General features: G+C 43.7%; 1 protein-coding gene across 5 annotated transcripts in view; it reads right to left on the bottom strand.

Moving 5' to 3' along the window:
- ARNT2 (aryl hydrocarbon receptor nuclear translocator 2) overlaps positions 1–15,995 on the bottom strand; it is a 199,714-nt gene that overhangs the window by 38,848 nt on the left and 144,871 nt on the right. For all 5 annotated transcript variants that reach the window (XM_050799957.1, XM_050799961.1, XM_050799959.1 and 2 more), the window contains exons 9-11: positions 10,807–10,883; positions 9,289–9,423; positions 6,598–6,672 (exon numbers count right to left, since the gene is read on the bottom strand). In XM_050799957.1, the coding sequence (XP_050655914.1) occupies positions 6,598–6,672; positions 9,289–9,423; positions 10,807–10,883 (287 nt within the window). The remainder of the gene's footprint in view (positions 1–6,597; positions 6,673–9,288; positions 9,424–10,806; positions 10,884–15,995) is intronic.

Below are 15,995 nucleotides of genomic sequence, written 5' to 3'. Positions count from 1 at the left end.
GCACTTGTTTGGTAGCAAATGCAGTGTGGAAACACTGGCCAAAGGGAGGAATCACGTCCCAAGCTGGACAGAGTGGGAAGGCACAAGATTTCATCATGCTACTCAGAACAGCACACAATGTAAAACTGATGAGTTATTTCTGGAATTTTCCATTTAATATTTTTGGACTGTGGTTGACTGCTGGTAACTGAAATTGTTGAAAGCATCACAGCAGGTAAGTGGGGGGCTGCTGTGCACATCACAGGCACATGCAGCAAACCAGACACCGGAATACGCATGCATACGCGCAGAAGGTAGCATTCGGGTGCGCTTCTCATGGTTGAAGCACAAATGGAAGAAGGGATATAAATGACTGGTGGGACTAGGCCTGGGTGTGATTACACCCCCCAGGACAAAATATGGCGAGCAGGAGTTCTCCCCTCCACAGGCATGTGCAGACCCCAGATCAGGGCTGGCAAATCTCTGGGCCATGGCAGTCGGGCTTGCTGACTGAGAGATCACAATGTGACCACAGATTAGAATGGGGACTTGGTCCCTGCGATCAGGGAAGGCCTGATTCACCCATTCCTCACACCCACCACACTTGTGGTCTATTCTTCGGTGGTGTCTGTCGTCTTGGCCAGACTGCACTCAGCATGGGGACATGGACATCTTGGTCACCTGTGTCTACCCCATGTCTATCCTCAAGCCCTACAAGGAGCAGGCTCTCAGAGCACACTTCCCACAGGGACTCAACGGTGTGCTGGCCCCACAGCTGGGGATAGCTCTTCCACACTGTCCCCGGGGGAAGCCAGACAAGATCTGGGCCTGCGGATGGCAGGTAAAGCTCCCTGGTGGGAAATCCCTGAGTGATAAATAAACGAAACCAAGAGCTCTGGGAGGGTGGGCAGCTGTCCCAGACACCACAGGGGAGGAGGCTGAGCTGTGCAGTAGGTAAGGCCGGGCATGTCCGCGGCCCCAACAGCAACCTGGCTCTTTCCTCGTGGGGCTGGAGGTCAAGGCCATGTGCCTCTCAGGTCAGCATCCAAGGGGGACTTCTCTGTGTCTGCTCCAAAAACAGGGGACATAGGGAGTCACTGTCCACATTTTGAAACCCACATCTTCTGCAGTCTGAGGAAGCACAGGAAGCGTGGTCCCTTTTTTTGTTTGTTTCTTCTAACTAGAATGCCTGAGATAGTGTGAAATTTGTTAGCTCCACGCAACTAGCACACAGAAGGCACCACCTTAGGAGCTGTGTAAAGGGAAGCTCAGCCTTAGGAGCTGTGGAAAGAGAACAGAAGAAGGGAGCTGGCAGTTCTGCACCCTCCTGGCTCCAAGTTATAGGCTAAGCGCCTTAGACATGTTGTCTCAAGCAGTCCTCACAACAGCATTTTGTGAACCTGGAAACTGAGCCTCAAAGGAGTTGAATACCTTGCCTAAAGCCTTATGACCTTAAGCCTAGATCTACCTGTCTCCAAAGCCCTTTACATAAATTCCTATTGCCAATACACATTCTCTGTCCCCAAAGAGCCTCTCAGCCAGCAGGTGAAGGATCAGTGTGTAGATAACTGTAACCCAGAGAGAGTATGCTTGATGCCACTACAGAAACCCAGATGAAATGCCATGGGGTTACCAGGAGGGTGAGGAGACATGGCCTGCGGTCAGGATCTGAAGACGGCTCCCGGAGAGAAACGGGGTTTCTCTCCAGTTGGAAGAGGGTAAAGTGTTGGCAAGTGAAGATGTGTGGGGAGGGCTCTCCTGGCAGAAGGTACAGCATGGGTAAATGTTGGGAGGCTGGGAAACCTGACATGTGATGGGGGATTAGCTATGCATGGTACAGGTGACATGGTCCAGGCCCTCAGACCAGGGCGATGCACGTGGCTGTGCTTAACCCAGGTGCAATGCAGGAGATGGCCAAGGCCAAGCATAAAACCTGGCTTAGCCTGGCTCTTCATGGAAACAGCCCCCTTCATCATCTTCCTCATCATGGAAGGTGCCTGAGCGGAAAGGAGGCAGGCGAGACGGCAGCCTGCTTTCACTTTCACGGAGTTCAGCTCTTTTTGACTTATAGGTAAACTGTGCTCAGAGAGGGAAACCAAGAGCAGACGCAAGTTTCCTGGGCCCCGGCTGGCTCCCTGTCACCCCCTCAAACTCAAATTCCTCACAAACAATCATGTTCTAAGGGCCTCCTGTCCAGACTATTCAAGTACTTTTGTTTAAATCCAGAGTTCAAGAGCTGGCTCTTAGCTGACGTAGCCACCTCCCTGCTTCTGCGAGAAGAAGCCACTTCCCTTTATCAACATTTGACCCCCACCTCAGCTATCAGTGGGGAGACCAAAGAACACAAGCACGGGGCCAAGGCACGGTGTGCTCCAGCATGTCCCTGCAGCTGCTTGGCCGCTGCCCACTGTGCCCTGTGGCAGGGGCTGGGGCTGGGGCTGGGGCTGGGGCTGCCGGCATTGCTGTCTCGGCCTCCCCTCCTGCTGGAGGAATGTGGTGGCTGCTCTCTGAGTGAGAATTACTTAAGCTGGGTATCAGGGTGGGATCAGATGTTAAATTCCTTCTTCGTCTTTTCAAAATCCCCCGGGTTCTGACAGTGTCAGCAATCTGAAGCCTTGGGTGTGCTGTTGGATGGAGAGGCCTGTGTGTGGGGTGTGGTGTCGTGATTGGATGCATTGCAGGCAGGCAGGCCTGGGTTCTGCGACCTGGGGCAGGCAACTGCACCTCCCAGTGTCTACTGTGAAAAAAATGAGGAAGACAACACTTACTGTGTAGGTTTCAGGATTACATAAGATAATGAAACGGGTCTGGCCAGTTACTGGGCACAGAATGGAGGCCCCCATCACTGTTAAAGCTCCATTTCCATTAACCCAGAAAAATGAAGCACACCCAACCCAAACCTGACTATGCTAAATGATGCAAAGTTTATCATAATTTCCACATAGTTAGCAAACATATGGCACAAAAAGGCATCCTCTTACAATGTTTAACCATTCCAATTCCACATTTTTCCAAAATGAAAATCAATTGCTATGGGTTTTGTTCCATTTAGATTGCTTTGTTAAGAGCCACCCTTGTACAGGGCTCTACACTCAGTGGTGAAGATGAGGATCAAATGCACAGATGAAGGCTGGGCACAGTGGCTCATGCCTGTAATCCTAGCCCTTTGGGAGGCCAAGGCAGGCGGATCACTTGGGGTCAGGAGTTTGAGACCAGCCTGGCCAACATGGTGAAACCCAATCTCCACTAAAAATACAAAACCTAGCCAGGCATGATGGCACATGCCTATAATCTCGGCTACTCGGGAGGCTGAGGGGCACGTGTATCACTTGAACCCAGAAGGTGGAGGTTGCAGTGAGCTGAGATTGTGCCACTGCACTCCAGCCTGGGCGACAGAGTAAGACCCCCATCTCAAAAAAAACCAAAAATAATAATAATAATAATAAAAAAGCACAGACGTAATGAAGTCTGCCCATAGGGAGGTCAGGTTCTGGTAAGGAAGACAAAAAAATAATCCCCCAAACAAGCCAATGGACAAATAAATAAAACTGAAATAGTTGCTGTGAAGGAAAACAAGGGACTTAGAAGGAGGCTGGGGTGACTTTCCTAGGTAGGGTGACCACTGAGGGCATCCCTGAGACAACATGAGTGGAAAGCTGAAGGATAAGATGTCAGTCACATGAAGAGTGAAGGAAAGGCATTCCCTCAGGGGAACAGCACGTGCAAAGGCCCTGAGGTGGGGAAAAGCATGTTCAAGGAACCAGAAGGCGGCCAGCGTAACTCAGGAGTAGTGTCCACATGAGGATGAGACGGGGCCAGGTATATAGATAGCATGAAGCTATGAAAAGGAGCTTGGATTTGATTCTAAATGCCCTGTTGGCAGCTTTTAAGTAAAGATGTGGCAAAACCTAATTTATGTCTTCAGAATGGCTTGGAGTAAAGTAAGAGTAAAAGCAGAGAGACCAGCAAGAAAATGACTGCAATGGTCAGAATGGGAGATGGGGTGACCTGGTTCAGGGGGGTAGGAAAGAAGACAGAAAGGAGGCGCTGAGTGTATGGAGTGGGACTGAGGGAAGAGCTGAGGATGTTTCTTGGTTTCTGGCCTGGGCAAACAGGTGGATGGTGACGTGAGGAGAACTGGGGGCTGAGAAAGGAGAATCAGGCATTCTGCATTTGAGGGCTGTGGGGCACTGATGTGGCAGTGTGGCATAGCAGCTGGTTGTTACATAGGTGTTTAGCCCAGTACCCAATAGTTATATTTCCCTCCTCCCACTGTCCACCCTCAAGTAGACCCCAGTGGGCTACTACCCCAGTGGGGTAAAAGCAAGTGTGGAGCAGGATGGACAGTCTGGGCTGGAGTCGTCCCATGGGTAGGATTATCCAGGGAGACATCACAGGGAGGAGAGAAGGCAGCCAAGGGGTGAGCCCTGGGGCATCATCCATCTTGGCTTGTAGAAGAAGGCAGAAGAGGAGAAACCAGCAGAGGAGGCCAGAAATGGGAAGAAAGCCAGGAGTGGGTGATGTTCTGAAAGGAACGAGCAGAGTGTGCAGGAAGGAGCGGGGGTTAAGAGTTCTATCCACATATGTGGCATAAATTTGGAGTCCTATGTCTATTTGTGCAAACATAGCAATGCCTTCAATAGGAAGGTTCGGCGGTCAGAGAGGCCCCACTCTTAGATACTTGAAAGGCAGAATGTCAGGCACATGTTTTCTCAGAGGCGTGACAAACTATTATTCCCTCTTGAAAAGTAACTCAAGGACCTCTTTCCTTGAATAGAACACTGCCTGCTCTATTCTTTCCTAGGGCTGAAGCAAGACATGAGAGCCCTGTGGAGAGAGGAGGTGTGTTCTCTCTCTCACCTCAGCTGAACCTGGGCTCAGGAAGCCGCAACTCCTCCATGTGAATCCCGGTTCTCTCATTCATCGCCTGTGTGGCAGGGAGGTGCTTTTAGGTCACCAAGCCTCACTACACTCACCTGTAACATGAAGATGATGATGCCTACCTCCTCCGACTACTGTGCAGATTCAATAGTGCACGGGACAAGGCTTCCCATATGTTTGGCACACAGTAGGTGCTCAATACACAGCAGCTAACAGCCACGATGTGCATGACACTGTTACTAGGGTGACCACCCTCTCGGGCTCCCAGGTCACCCTAAATCCCTCTCTCCTCACCATGTCTATCCAAAGCATCGGCACTCGTCAAACAACTGTCTCCTCAAGTTGCCCCCTATTTTAAATTCCCACTGCCCCTGCCCACATTCTGGCCACATCACCTCTTACTTGGACAATTTTAAAAGCCTCTTGTCTTTGTTTCCAGTTATTTCCCCATCTGTGTCTTCTGCATACCCGGGCTACTAAAGTGGTTTTTTGAAACACTGCTCTGCCTAAAATCCTCAAAGTCATCCTCGCTTACCTTTCTTTTTGCTTTACGTATGTATGTATGTATGTATGTATGCATGCATGTATGTATTTATTTGAGACACAGTCTTGCTCTTGTTGCCCAGGCTGGAGTACAATGGCACAATCTCGGCTCACTGCAACCTCTGCCTCCCGGGTTCAAGTGATTCTCTTGCCTCAGTCTCCAGAGTAGCTGGGATTACAGGCACCTGCCCCCACACCTGGCTAATTTTTGTATTTTTAGTAGAGACGGAGTTTTGCCATGTTGGCCAGGCTGGTCTCGAACTCCTGACCTCATGATCGGCCCACCTTGGCCTCCCAAAGTGCTGGGATTATGGGCGTGAGCCACCCCGCCCGGCCGCTTACCTTTTTATTGGCTGATTGATTGATTGATTGAGACAGAGTCTCACTCTGTTACCCAGACCGAAGTGCAGTGGTGCAATCTTCGTGCACTGCAACCTCTACCTCCCAGGTTCAAGCTATTTGCCTGCCTCCCAAGTAGCTGGGACTACAGGTGCGTGTCACCATGCCTGGCTAATTTTTGTATTTTTAGTAGAGGTGAGGTTTTGCCACATTGGCCAGGCTGGTCTTGAATTCCTGGCCTCAATTGATCTGCCCACCTTGGCCTCCCAAAGTGCTGGGATTATAGGAATGAGCCACTGCACCTGGTCTTCACTTACCTTTAAATGACTGAGGAGAGAATCTACGTTCTTTAGCATGGGTTAAGAGGCCTTTCACAACTTGGCTGTACCAGGCTCATTTATCACCACTGCCCACCTCCTCCAAGTCAGCCAGTGCCACTCCAGCCACTAGGAACTGCTTAGGATTCACCCTTTTGTAACTCTAGGGCTGCCCCTTCAGTCTAGAATATTCACTTATTTATTCTATGCTCGTCCTTTAAGACCCATCCCAGTTGTTCTCTCCCCCGGAACAATTCCTCCCTCTTCCCCATGCAGTTATCCTCTCCAGCCTCTGCGCTCTGCAGTCTTTTTCTTCATGACCCTTTAGAGTTCTTCTCCTATTACATAGTACTTATTTACTGATGCATGTCTGTCTTCCCTACTAGACTGTGAGCGACTTCCTAGCAGGGGCCCTGAGTGAGGCCACAGGTAGGACCTTGCAGCCTGCCTGGCATATAGTAGGACTAATGTCCTGCCAGCCACATCCACAGGTGCCCAGACTATGCATCAGCTTTAAGTGGGCACTGGCAGTATGTACCTGCTGGAAGCTCTCACGCAGATGGCTCTGATCCTCAGGGTGGCAGAATTCCAAAATGTCCTTTCCCAGAAGATCCTAAATAAAAGAGACAAGCTTTAGTAATCCCAGATCCATTTGTAATTATTTACATACTCACTGTGAGACAACTGTTCATTTCCATCTCCTTTAACATCTCCTTTAACTCATCTTCTTTAGCCTGTCCCACCCCAGATTTGAAAAAAAAGTGAATGCAAAATTTTCCTGGGAGCCATCAGGGAACTGGCTTCTTGGTATTCATTCTAAGTTCCTTTGGCATGCTCAATATCAATTTCTAATTTGCTAAGGCACTACATCAGTAGCTTCAGAATGCAATTTTATTTTTATTTGTCTTGGAGAGGCAAACTGCAATAAACATATTTTAATAACATAAAAAGAAAGCAAAATAATAGCCTGAGGACAGATGTGTTGCTTATGAAAACTGGAATTATTTAAATGTGGAAATTGTAGCTCTCCTGTGGCTGAAGAAATGAGGTTATCAAAAAATAACTGTACTTGTTAAAAGCCTGTTTACTATCTACCATCATTAGTCTATGCTACATTCAAAGGACATAGCAGTAGTCCAAAAAAAAATGTGTTTCACAATGAAACTGATCAGAATAAGATAAACTGTTTACAGATAACTTCAAAAGTGTTGTAGTAAAGTGGTCCAGTTAAAAGTGTATTTTTTAAATTTATTTTATGTTTTTTATTTTTCGAGATGGAGTTTCACCCTTGTGCCCCAGGCTGGAGTGCAATGGCGCGATCTTGGCTCACTGCAACCTCTGCCTCCCGAGTTCAAGCAATTCTCCTGCCTCAGCTTCCTGTAGCTGGGATTACAGGCACCTGCCACCATGCACAGCTAATTTTTGTATTTTTAGTAGAGACAGGGTTTCACCTGTTGGTCAGGCTGGTCTCTAACTCCTGACCTCAAGTGATCCACCCGCCTCAGCCTCCCAAAGTGCTGGGATTACAGGCATGAGCCACCATGCCTGGTCAGGAAGTGTTTTAAACAGCAAAAGATTTAAACTAACTCATTGATCGCAATCCAAATCGGCAAATGGCCTAAGTGAATGCTGACACTGGCAGTGGAGGGGAAGTCCTATCTGCGTGCCAAGAAGCAACTGGATGCCCATGGGAAGTGCCACTGGATAAATGGGTCTGGCTGCCATCAGAGGTTGGGGTGAACTTGGAAACAAATCCATTTCTCCCTTTATTCCATCCAAGAATCCCAAGGTTTACATAAATCTAGACATGCAGAATCATATGCAGGGTCCTAATAGTTCTAGTTTGAACTGCTTCTAGTCCTAAAATATACATGCCATTAAAATACTCATATATACATATCTCAAAACTTTGTTCCTCAGAATAAACATCTTTTTTCTTTATAAAAAAGCTTTTTATTTTTTAAATAAATTTAAATCTACAAAAAAGTTGATACTACAATACACTGCTATATATCCTTTATGTATATTCAATAATTATTAATATATTATCACATTTGCATTTTTCCTTCTTCATATATATGTATATGTTCATACACAGGCATGTATATACTTAATTTCTTACTGAACCATTTGAAATTAAGTTGTAGACATCATGGCACTTCCCCTCAAAGTATTTTAGCATGCATCTCATAAAAATGAGGCTGGGCGCGGTGGCTCAAGCCTGTAATCCCAGCACTTTGGGAGGCCGAGACGGGTGGATCACGAGGTCAGGAGATCGAGACCATCCTGGCTAACCCGGTGAAACCTCGTCTCTACTTAAAAAAATACAAAAAACTAGCCGGGCGAGGTGGCGGGCGCCTGTAGTCCCAGCTACTCGGGAGGCTGAGGCAGGAGAATGGCGTGAACCCGGGAGGCGGAGCTTGCAGTGAGCTGAGATCCGGCCATTGCACTCCAGCCTGGGCGACAGAGCGAGACTCCGTCTCAAAAAAAAAAAAATAAATAAATAAATAAATAAAAAATGAGATTATCTTACAAAACGACAATGTGCTATCATGTGCTATACTAAACCTAAGAAAATCAATAATTATTCAATGACATCACCCAATATTCTGTACATATTAACATTTCAATTGTCTCCCAAATGAATTTTCTATCAATCTGTCTTCAGGCCCAGGACACAATTAAGGCCTTTTTGTGGCATATTATTATTTTATCTCTTTGATCTATTTTAATCTGGGACAATTGCTCCTGCCTTTTTGTTTCTCATGACATTGACTTTTTAAAAGAATCTAGAACACAGACCTAAAGACGTGCCACCTATATAAAAAAAGATTTCCAAATGCACTTGAGAAACAAGAGGTTAGGCAAAATTAGGCAGGCATCTTTACCAGGCTTTGCAGAGTCTTCCACATTAATGAGCTTTGTAATGAATATTAATTAATAAGAGAGTCCCTTTTAATAGAACATCTTAACTCCAGTTTGTGAAAAATCAACTAGAGAAACATAACAGCGAGGGCAAAGAAGAAAGAGTCCATGTTAAGTGGCACAGGTGTTTACAATGTCCTTTCTTGCCTTGGAAGGATATCTATCATTCTATGCAGGCAGGGTATATTGGTCTTTATGATGTTTCTCCACATGGCCATTGTGTTGTATCTCAAATGAGGTAAGAATGTTTTTAAAACAATTAAATCTCTAGTCAATTGCCATGAGCTCAAAACTATCTACTGACCTGGGGTTGGTAGCCAATCACACTGATACATCTTGGATCCACAAATGTGATGATTCCATCAGAGTTATGCCGGGATAAGAACTCTGTGGGCACTGACATCCCATTCATGTCCATGCATACAGGAGAGCTGGTCACCTGGGACGGGGAAAATCCACAGTTGAGGTGGTGTTGACAGAGATGAGTTGGAGATGGTGACAGAGATGAGAAGAGTAATCCATGTGCATTTCACTTCAAAGATCTTTCCATGTCAGTCAGTACAATGACCCTAAAGTGTTCAAATATCTATCCCTGATCACATCTTTAACTGTAACAGTTGGCCATTTTCTTTACATTTCTGAACTTCAGTTGCCTCATCAACCAATGGGAATAATAAAACCTATAATCTCATAGGATGTTTGTGAGCCTTAAAAGGGATATTGCATGTTAAACCTTGGCAATTGCTCAAGTTGGTGCTCAATAAATGTTAATCCCCTTCTCTTCCCCTACCTTCCCTTTACTAAGGATGACAAATGAGCCTAAGGAACTAGTTAAAATACTTGGAGCATATATATTTGTGAACTGAATTTACCCAAATATTCTTTCTTCACCCATGTGCAAGCAATACCCAGCGTAGGTCATACATGGATGAAATTGACTATTCATTTGTCTGAAAATGGTCAGAACTAGGAAACCAGGGACATGAGAGATTAGTGTATCTGAACCAGGTCTAGTATGTCTCTCCTCTTCGGGATGGGGAAGACCCTCAATGTCCTAGGGAGAATGAACAGTCCAGTTGAATGAGTAGTTACTGTGTGTGCCAGACATTGAGCAAATTTAACTTTCACACAATAAAAGACACATTCCCTGGCCTTGAGGAGCTTGCGGGGATGAGCATGCACTCAACTTACTACCTGCAACAGACAGTGAAAGAAGAGTAACTGAGGGTAGAGCTCAGTGCTATGAGAGCAGGGAGGAGAGAAGGATTGATTTAGACTAAGATCAGGGAGACATTTTAGTTGGGTCTTGAAAGATGAGCAGATAAGGAGGGTAAGGAATATTGAAAGGAGAAGAAGGGGAACAAGGAAATACCAGGCAGAAGAAACAGCCTGTGAACACCCCCAGAGGTGGGGGTTTATGGAAAGGGGAATGGTGCTGTGTGGGAACAAGATGTGAGAGAGGAAGAAAGGAAGGAGATGGGGTTGTGATGATGAGCTTGGACTTTATCCCATAGACCCTGGAGAAACAGTCAAGGGGGTTAAGCAGGGATGTGATGTGAGCAGAATGCAAGTTCATGGCAACTGGCACAAGCATGGGGGATGAACTGATGCAACCCCTCAGCTCAGCAAGAACTCTGCTTGCAGCTCACAGTCCCCTTCTCTTCTAGATTTGGCCTCAGCCTTGTCCCACAGAGTGAGACACGAAACCCAACAAATACCAAGAACACAGGTGATCAGAATAGGCATCCAAACCAACTGTCTTCTGCACTTTGTGGCAATAAGCCTTCATTTAAGATTAAAAAGGCTATGAATTTTTTCTTACCTGGAGTCTCCCAATTGCCACGAGGCAATATTTACTGCCTTGTCCCACATCAGCATCTTCTTCAGGTATGGTCATTCCTGAAATGGGAAATACCAGTGTCATCAACAATATGCCCAAGGTGAATGGGAAAGAAGAAAAGTGTCCACAATTTTATTTAAGCAATTGAAAATACAGTGAGTGTTGCCATGCAGGGCTGGGAAGCCAGCCAATGAATTAACCAGTTCCTCACTCAGTTCCTGCTTCTCTCTCTGCCTGATGTATTTTGACAATTTTACGGTACATTATCATCTCCCTCTGTGGATGATGCAGAGGAAATTAAGAAAGATGAAATAGAAATAATTCTTCTGTACATTTGTACAACTTGGACAAAACGTTTATTTAGGATATTTCAGTAAGAAGCCAATATGGGTCTTTCAGCTTATGTAAATATCTCTCTTATCTGCTGACAAAGAATGAAACAAAGACCATCTCAGGCAAAAGAAACACAAGTAAAAACCACTGAAGCTGGTTACTAACTTTCAGGCAAGGGAGCACAACCAGTGTTTCTCCTTGTGGGGGAAAGTCAGGGTTGTTTAAGGGCTAGAAAGGAGACACTGGTGATGGTTATGCTATGCACTGAAAGCTAGTGCTCCAGATAGAAAGGAACTGGTTAAAACAATCCTCATTGTTCACTGGGGTTAAAAAACAGTTGTCTGTTTCGTCCAGTGTGGGTCTGGTATCTGGGGTCCCTCACAGTGCAAGGTTCTTGAACATCTGTAGCTGGTTAGAACTGTTGTAGTGAAAACAAGCATTCCTTTTTGATACCTCATAGGCAAATGCTGTTAAGTAGAAAATTTCCTTGTACACTGCATGACACTTAACGCAAATATTTCCACACTGGGTTGGACCAAGGGTTCACAGTGATAGAGTCACACAAGTACAGTGACAGCCCCTCACTCCAGACATTGATAAAGGCATGTTAAACATTACCATGGTTTTGTGAGCCAGAGAAATGTCACTCCCGCTACACTACATTCCTGTCTTCTTTCCATCCTTGTTCCATCCACCCTCTGTAGGTGACTAGTCTCTTTCATTTCTGGTTTATCCTTACTGCATTTCTTTTGCACAAATGTGCAGATACAAGTACATTTTCTCATGTCCTCTTCCTTCTTCTGTGAAGAGCTGTGTACTGTAAATACTCTTGGACTTTGCTTACTTCACTGAATAGTATGTCCTGGAATTCACTCCGTATGCATTCATACAGCTCTTCCTTAATTCTTTCTTATAACTGCACAGTGCTTCATCTTATTGAAGTGCCATGGTTTATTCAACCACTAAATACTGGACATTTAGATGACTCCAATATTTTGCAGTGAGAAACAATGCTGCAATGAATAACCTTGTGCATATGTGTTTTATTATCATCAGAAGTGTATCTTTGGAATGGATCCCTTGAAGTGGGATTGCTGGGTCAAAAGGTAAGCGCATATGTAGTTTTGTTTTGACAAACTTTCTTCCAGAAGGATTGCACCAATTTGCATTCCCACCAGGAATGTATAGGAAGTCTGCTTCCCCAAAGTCTTGGCCAACATAACGTGCTGTCACGTTATTTAATGTTTGTCAGTCTGACAGGTGATAAATGATTTCTTAGTGTTGTCCTAATTTGCATTTCTCTAATTATGAGTGAGTTTGAACATTACTTCATATGTTTGAGGACCATTTTTTATATCTTGTTTTTTAGTGAATTGTCTGCTACTGTCTCTTTCCCATTTTTCTATTTAGATCTTTTGCCTGTCCATTTTTAAGAGTTTCCTGTATTTGGGATATTAAATCTTTGTGGCATATGTTATGAATATGTTATTCCAGATGGTCTCCTGTCTTTTGACTTTGTGGTGATTTAAAAATTTCAAAAATTTTATGTGGTAAGATTTATCAACCTTTTATTACTTCTGGAGTCTGAGTCACAGTTAGAAAGCTATTTCTTACACAAAGCTTAAGGAAAAATTCACCCTTGCTTTCCTCTGATACTTTTATGGTTTTATTTTTCACGTTTGGATCCCTAATCCATTTGGAGTTATTCTTTTGGGAGTTATGGGATATCAATCTAATTTTATCTTTCTCTAAATGGCTGTCCAGTTGACCCATCAACATTTTCTTAAATTGCAGTGATTTGAGATGCCAACTTTATCAAATAATTCCCACACACGTTTGGGTCTAACTTTGGACTGTCTCTTCTATTCCACTGGCCAATTGTCTATTTAGGAACTAGTACCATACCATTTTAATTATAGAGGCTTTATTGTATGTTTTAATGTCTGGAAGGACTATTCCTTGTATTTTTTCTTGGCTATTCTTGAAGGTATATTTTTCCACAGGAACTTTGGTAGTACCAACTTATCTGACTCCATAAAACAGCTTGATGATATTTTTATTAGGATTACATTACATTTGTAAATTAACTTCAGGAGAACTGACATCTCCTGAAGTTATAATGTTGAGTTATCCTCCCAAGAACAAAGGATGTTTTGTCATTTGTTTAAACCTACTTTTGTGTCTTTCAGGAGTGTTTTCAAATTTTCCTCATATATACTTGTACTTTGTGTACTTATTAAAATTATTTCTAATTATTTAATCCTCTTTTTACTATTGTCAATGTGGCTTTCTCTACCATTATATCCTCTGCTTATTGTTTATGTATATGAAGGCTATTTTCATATATTAACTTAAATTATTTGTTTCAGTTTTATCACTGATTCACTAGGTTTTTCCAGGTGTACTATTATATAATCTGAAAATAGAGATAGTTTTCCTTTTTCTTTGTGCATTCTTTTGCCTCTAATTTCTCTTATTTAGTTGCATGGGATAATAAGTCTATTATAATTTTGAATAGTAGTAGAGATAGTGGGCATTATTGCCTTGTTTCTGATCTTAGCGGAAATGTCTCAGGGCTTTCTCCATTAAATACCACCTTTTGGACTAAGATACAACACGCATGCACACACATTTATCACATTAAGTAATCACCCCTCAATTATTGTTTAGCATTTTTGCAAATCTCTTTAATGCCTTGGTTAATAATGGACAGCTGGATTCTAGTATCTGCTCTGTACTCAATCTGTTACAATATGTTGTTTTAGTTGAGGTATATGAAGAAAACAGGGCCTCACATAGATATGGAAAAGGGAGAAAAGGGAGAAAAGGGAGAAGCTTTTTCAGAATACTGAGTATATTCTCCTTTGGTATTTTTCCAAGTCTTGACAAGGGGTAGTTTCCTAAAGGCTAATTGTAATATAAAATCCAAAACTATATGAATGAATTTTTCATACTGTCATATTGTAACATTCAATACAATATTAAAATAGGCTAGTTTGTCTAACACTTTGGATGGATCTTTTACCCATTACATAATTTTACATATTATGTATTGGTCATTTGGAAAATAATAGTTCACCATATTATACAGACCTTCTAAACGTTGACACATTGCATTACACAACATTAAAATATCGCACTCGTTAATACCACTATGTATCTCATCAGAAACATCTATAGATACTGGTCAAAATTATGGTGGCAGACACAAGCTTTCCAAAACTCAAATTTTTATTAGAAAACCTGAATTTTATCACTGACAACAAATACTGTCAACTGTTTTCCTTGAAGTGACAAGTTCAATTTGGTTTTTTTTGAGAAAATATCTGCCAAATACATAAGTTGTAATAACCACCATTTGTTTGTTAGTCATTCTTTCAAGCAAAAACTATGTTCCATGGAAAAAACACCTAGTTCAGCTCACGGCCCAAAGGAAGCCTATGTGCTTTTCCCTGACACAATCCCCGTGCTTTGGTATGTGGAGAAGTCGCTTTATGCATGTTTTCCATTTGGGGCTTAATACAACTCATAAATTTACCGTCTCAACAGGGACATTCTTAAGTGAAGCTGGCATTTAAACATTTTAAAATTATTTTTTAATTGCAAGTGTGTAGTGATAAAGAGTACAATGACCACCAGGACAACTTGGTATCACTGCCTTGATTCACGCTAAGGCCCAGCAAGTTTACCCACCAATGCTTTTTACGCCATCAGTGCAAATGTTGACACACAGAAAGGGGCAAAAACATCTCAGTGTTATTATGAAAATAGTTTTAACTTTGTGTGCCCTTGAAGACATTTCAGAGATTCCCATGGTCCATGGACCACACCTTGAGAACTGCTGCTGCTCTATGCATTGCCATTCTCCAGAGTTTTATACCTCATCTCATCTTGTCTCTTTTTATATCGTTTTTCCATCGCCTCTATTTTTTTTTTCTGAGATGGAGTTTCAGTCTGTGACTCAGGCTGGAGTGCAATGGTGTGATCTCTGCTCACTGCAACCTCTGCCTCCTGGGTTCAAGCGATTCTCCTGCCTCAACCTCCTTAGTAGCTGGGATTACAGGCACCTGCCACCACACATGTCTAATTTTTGTACTTTTAGTAGAGACGGGGTTTCACCATCTTGTTCAGGCTGGTCTTGAACTCCTGGCCTCGTGATTCACCTGCCTCAGCCTCCCAAAGTGCTGGGATTACAGGCATGAGCCACCACGCCCAGCCATTGCCTCTATTTCTAACCATACATTTATAAGACCCAAGACTATGCCTCCAGTCAAGATATTCCTTTGTAGCTCTAGATCTTGCCTTCACTTACCTACTGAAAATGTGTACCTCAGTCTCACAGGTCTTTCAAAATCGTGCCCAAATCTTTCTACCAAAACATCCTCGTCTTTCTACTCTCCATGGAAAAGACCACTAGTGACCCATCTCATTTACATTCTCTCCTTCCCTGCTAAGGAACCTTGATTCATTCAGAGTGGCAATGTGCCTGCTCCATTAGAGTTAGAAGGTGTTCAGCTGACATGGCTCTGTCCTATTAGATGGATGCAGAAGTCATGAGCATGGCTTTTGGGAACACTCCTTTCCATGTGAAACACAGGTATGACCGGGGAGCACTAGCAGCCATCTCGAAAGGCAGGAAAGCCAGGGCCACACAATAAGGATTGTGGAGTGAAAGCTGGCAGAACGAGTCCTTGGTTACATCACAGAGCCATTGTACTAAATCTAGACTGTCTACCTTTGGATATAAAATAGATTTATTTAAGGCTCTGATAATTGGGATTTTCTGTTATATGCAGCAAAACTCAATCACTTACTGGTATACATCCTAATCTCTATTA

Source organism: Macaca thibetana, chromosome 7 (genome assembly GCF_024542745.1).
Source record: "Macaca thibetana thibetana isolate TM-01 chromosome 7, ASM2454274v1, whole genome shotgun sequence".
In the NCBI taxonomy this organism is placed as follows: Eukaryota; Metazoa; Chordata; class Mammalia; order Primates; family Cercopithecidae; genus Macaca; species Macaca thibetana.
The sequence above is the reverse complement of the archived record's forward strand: the minus strand, read 5'-3'. Positions and strand labels throughout refer to the sequence as shown.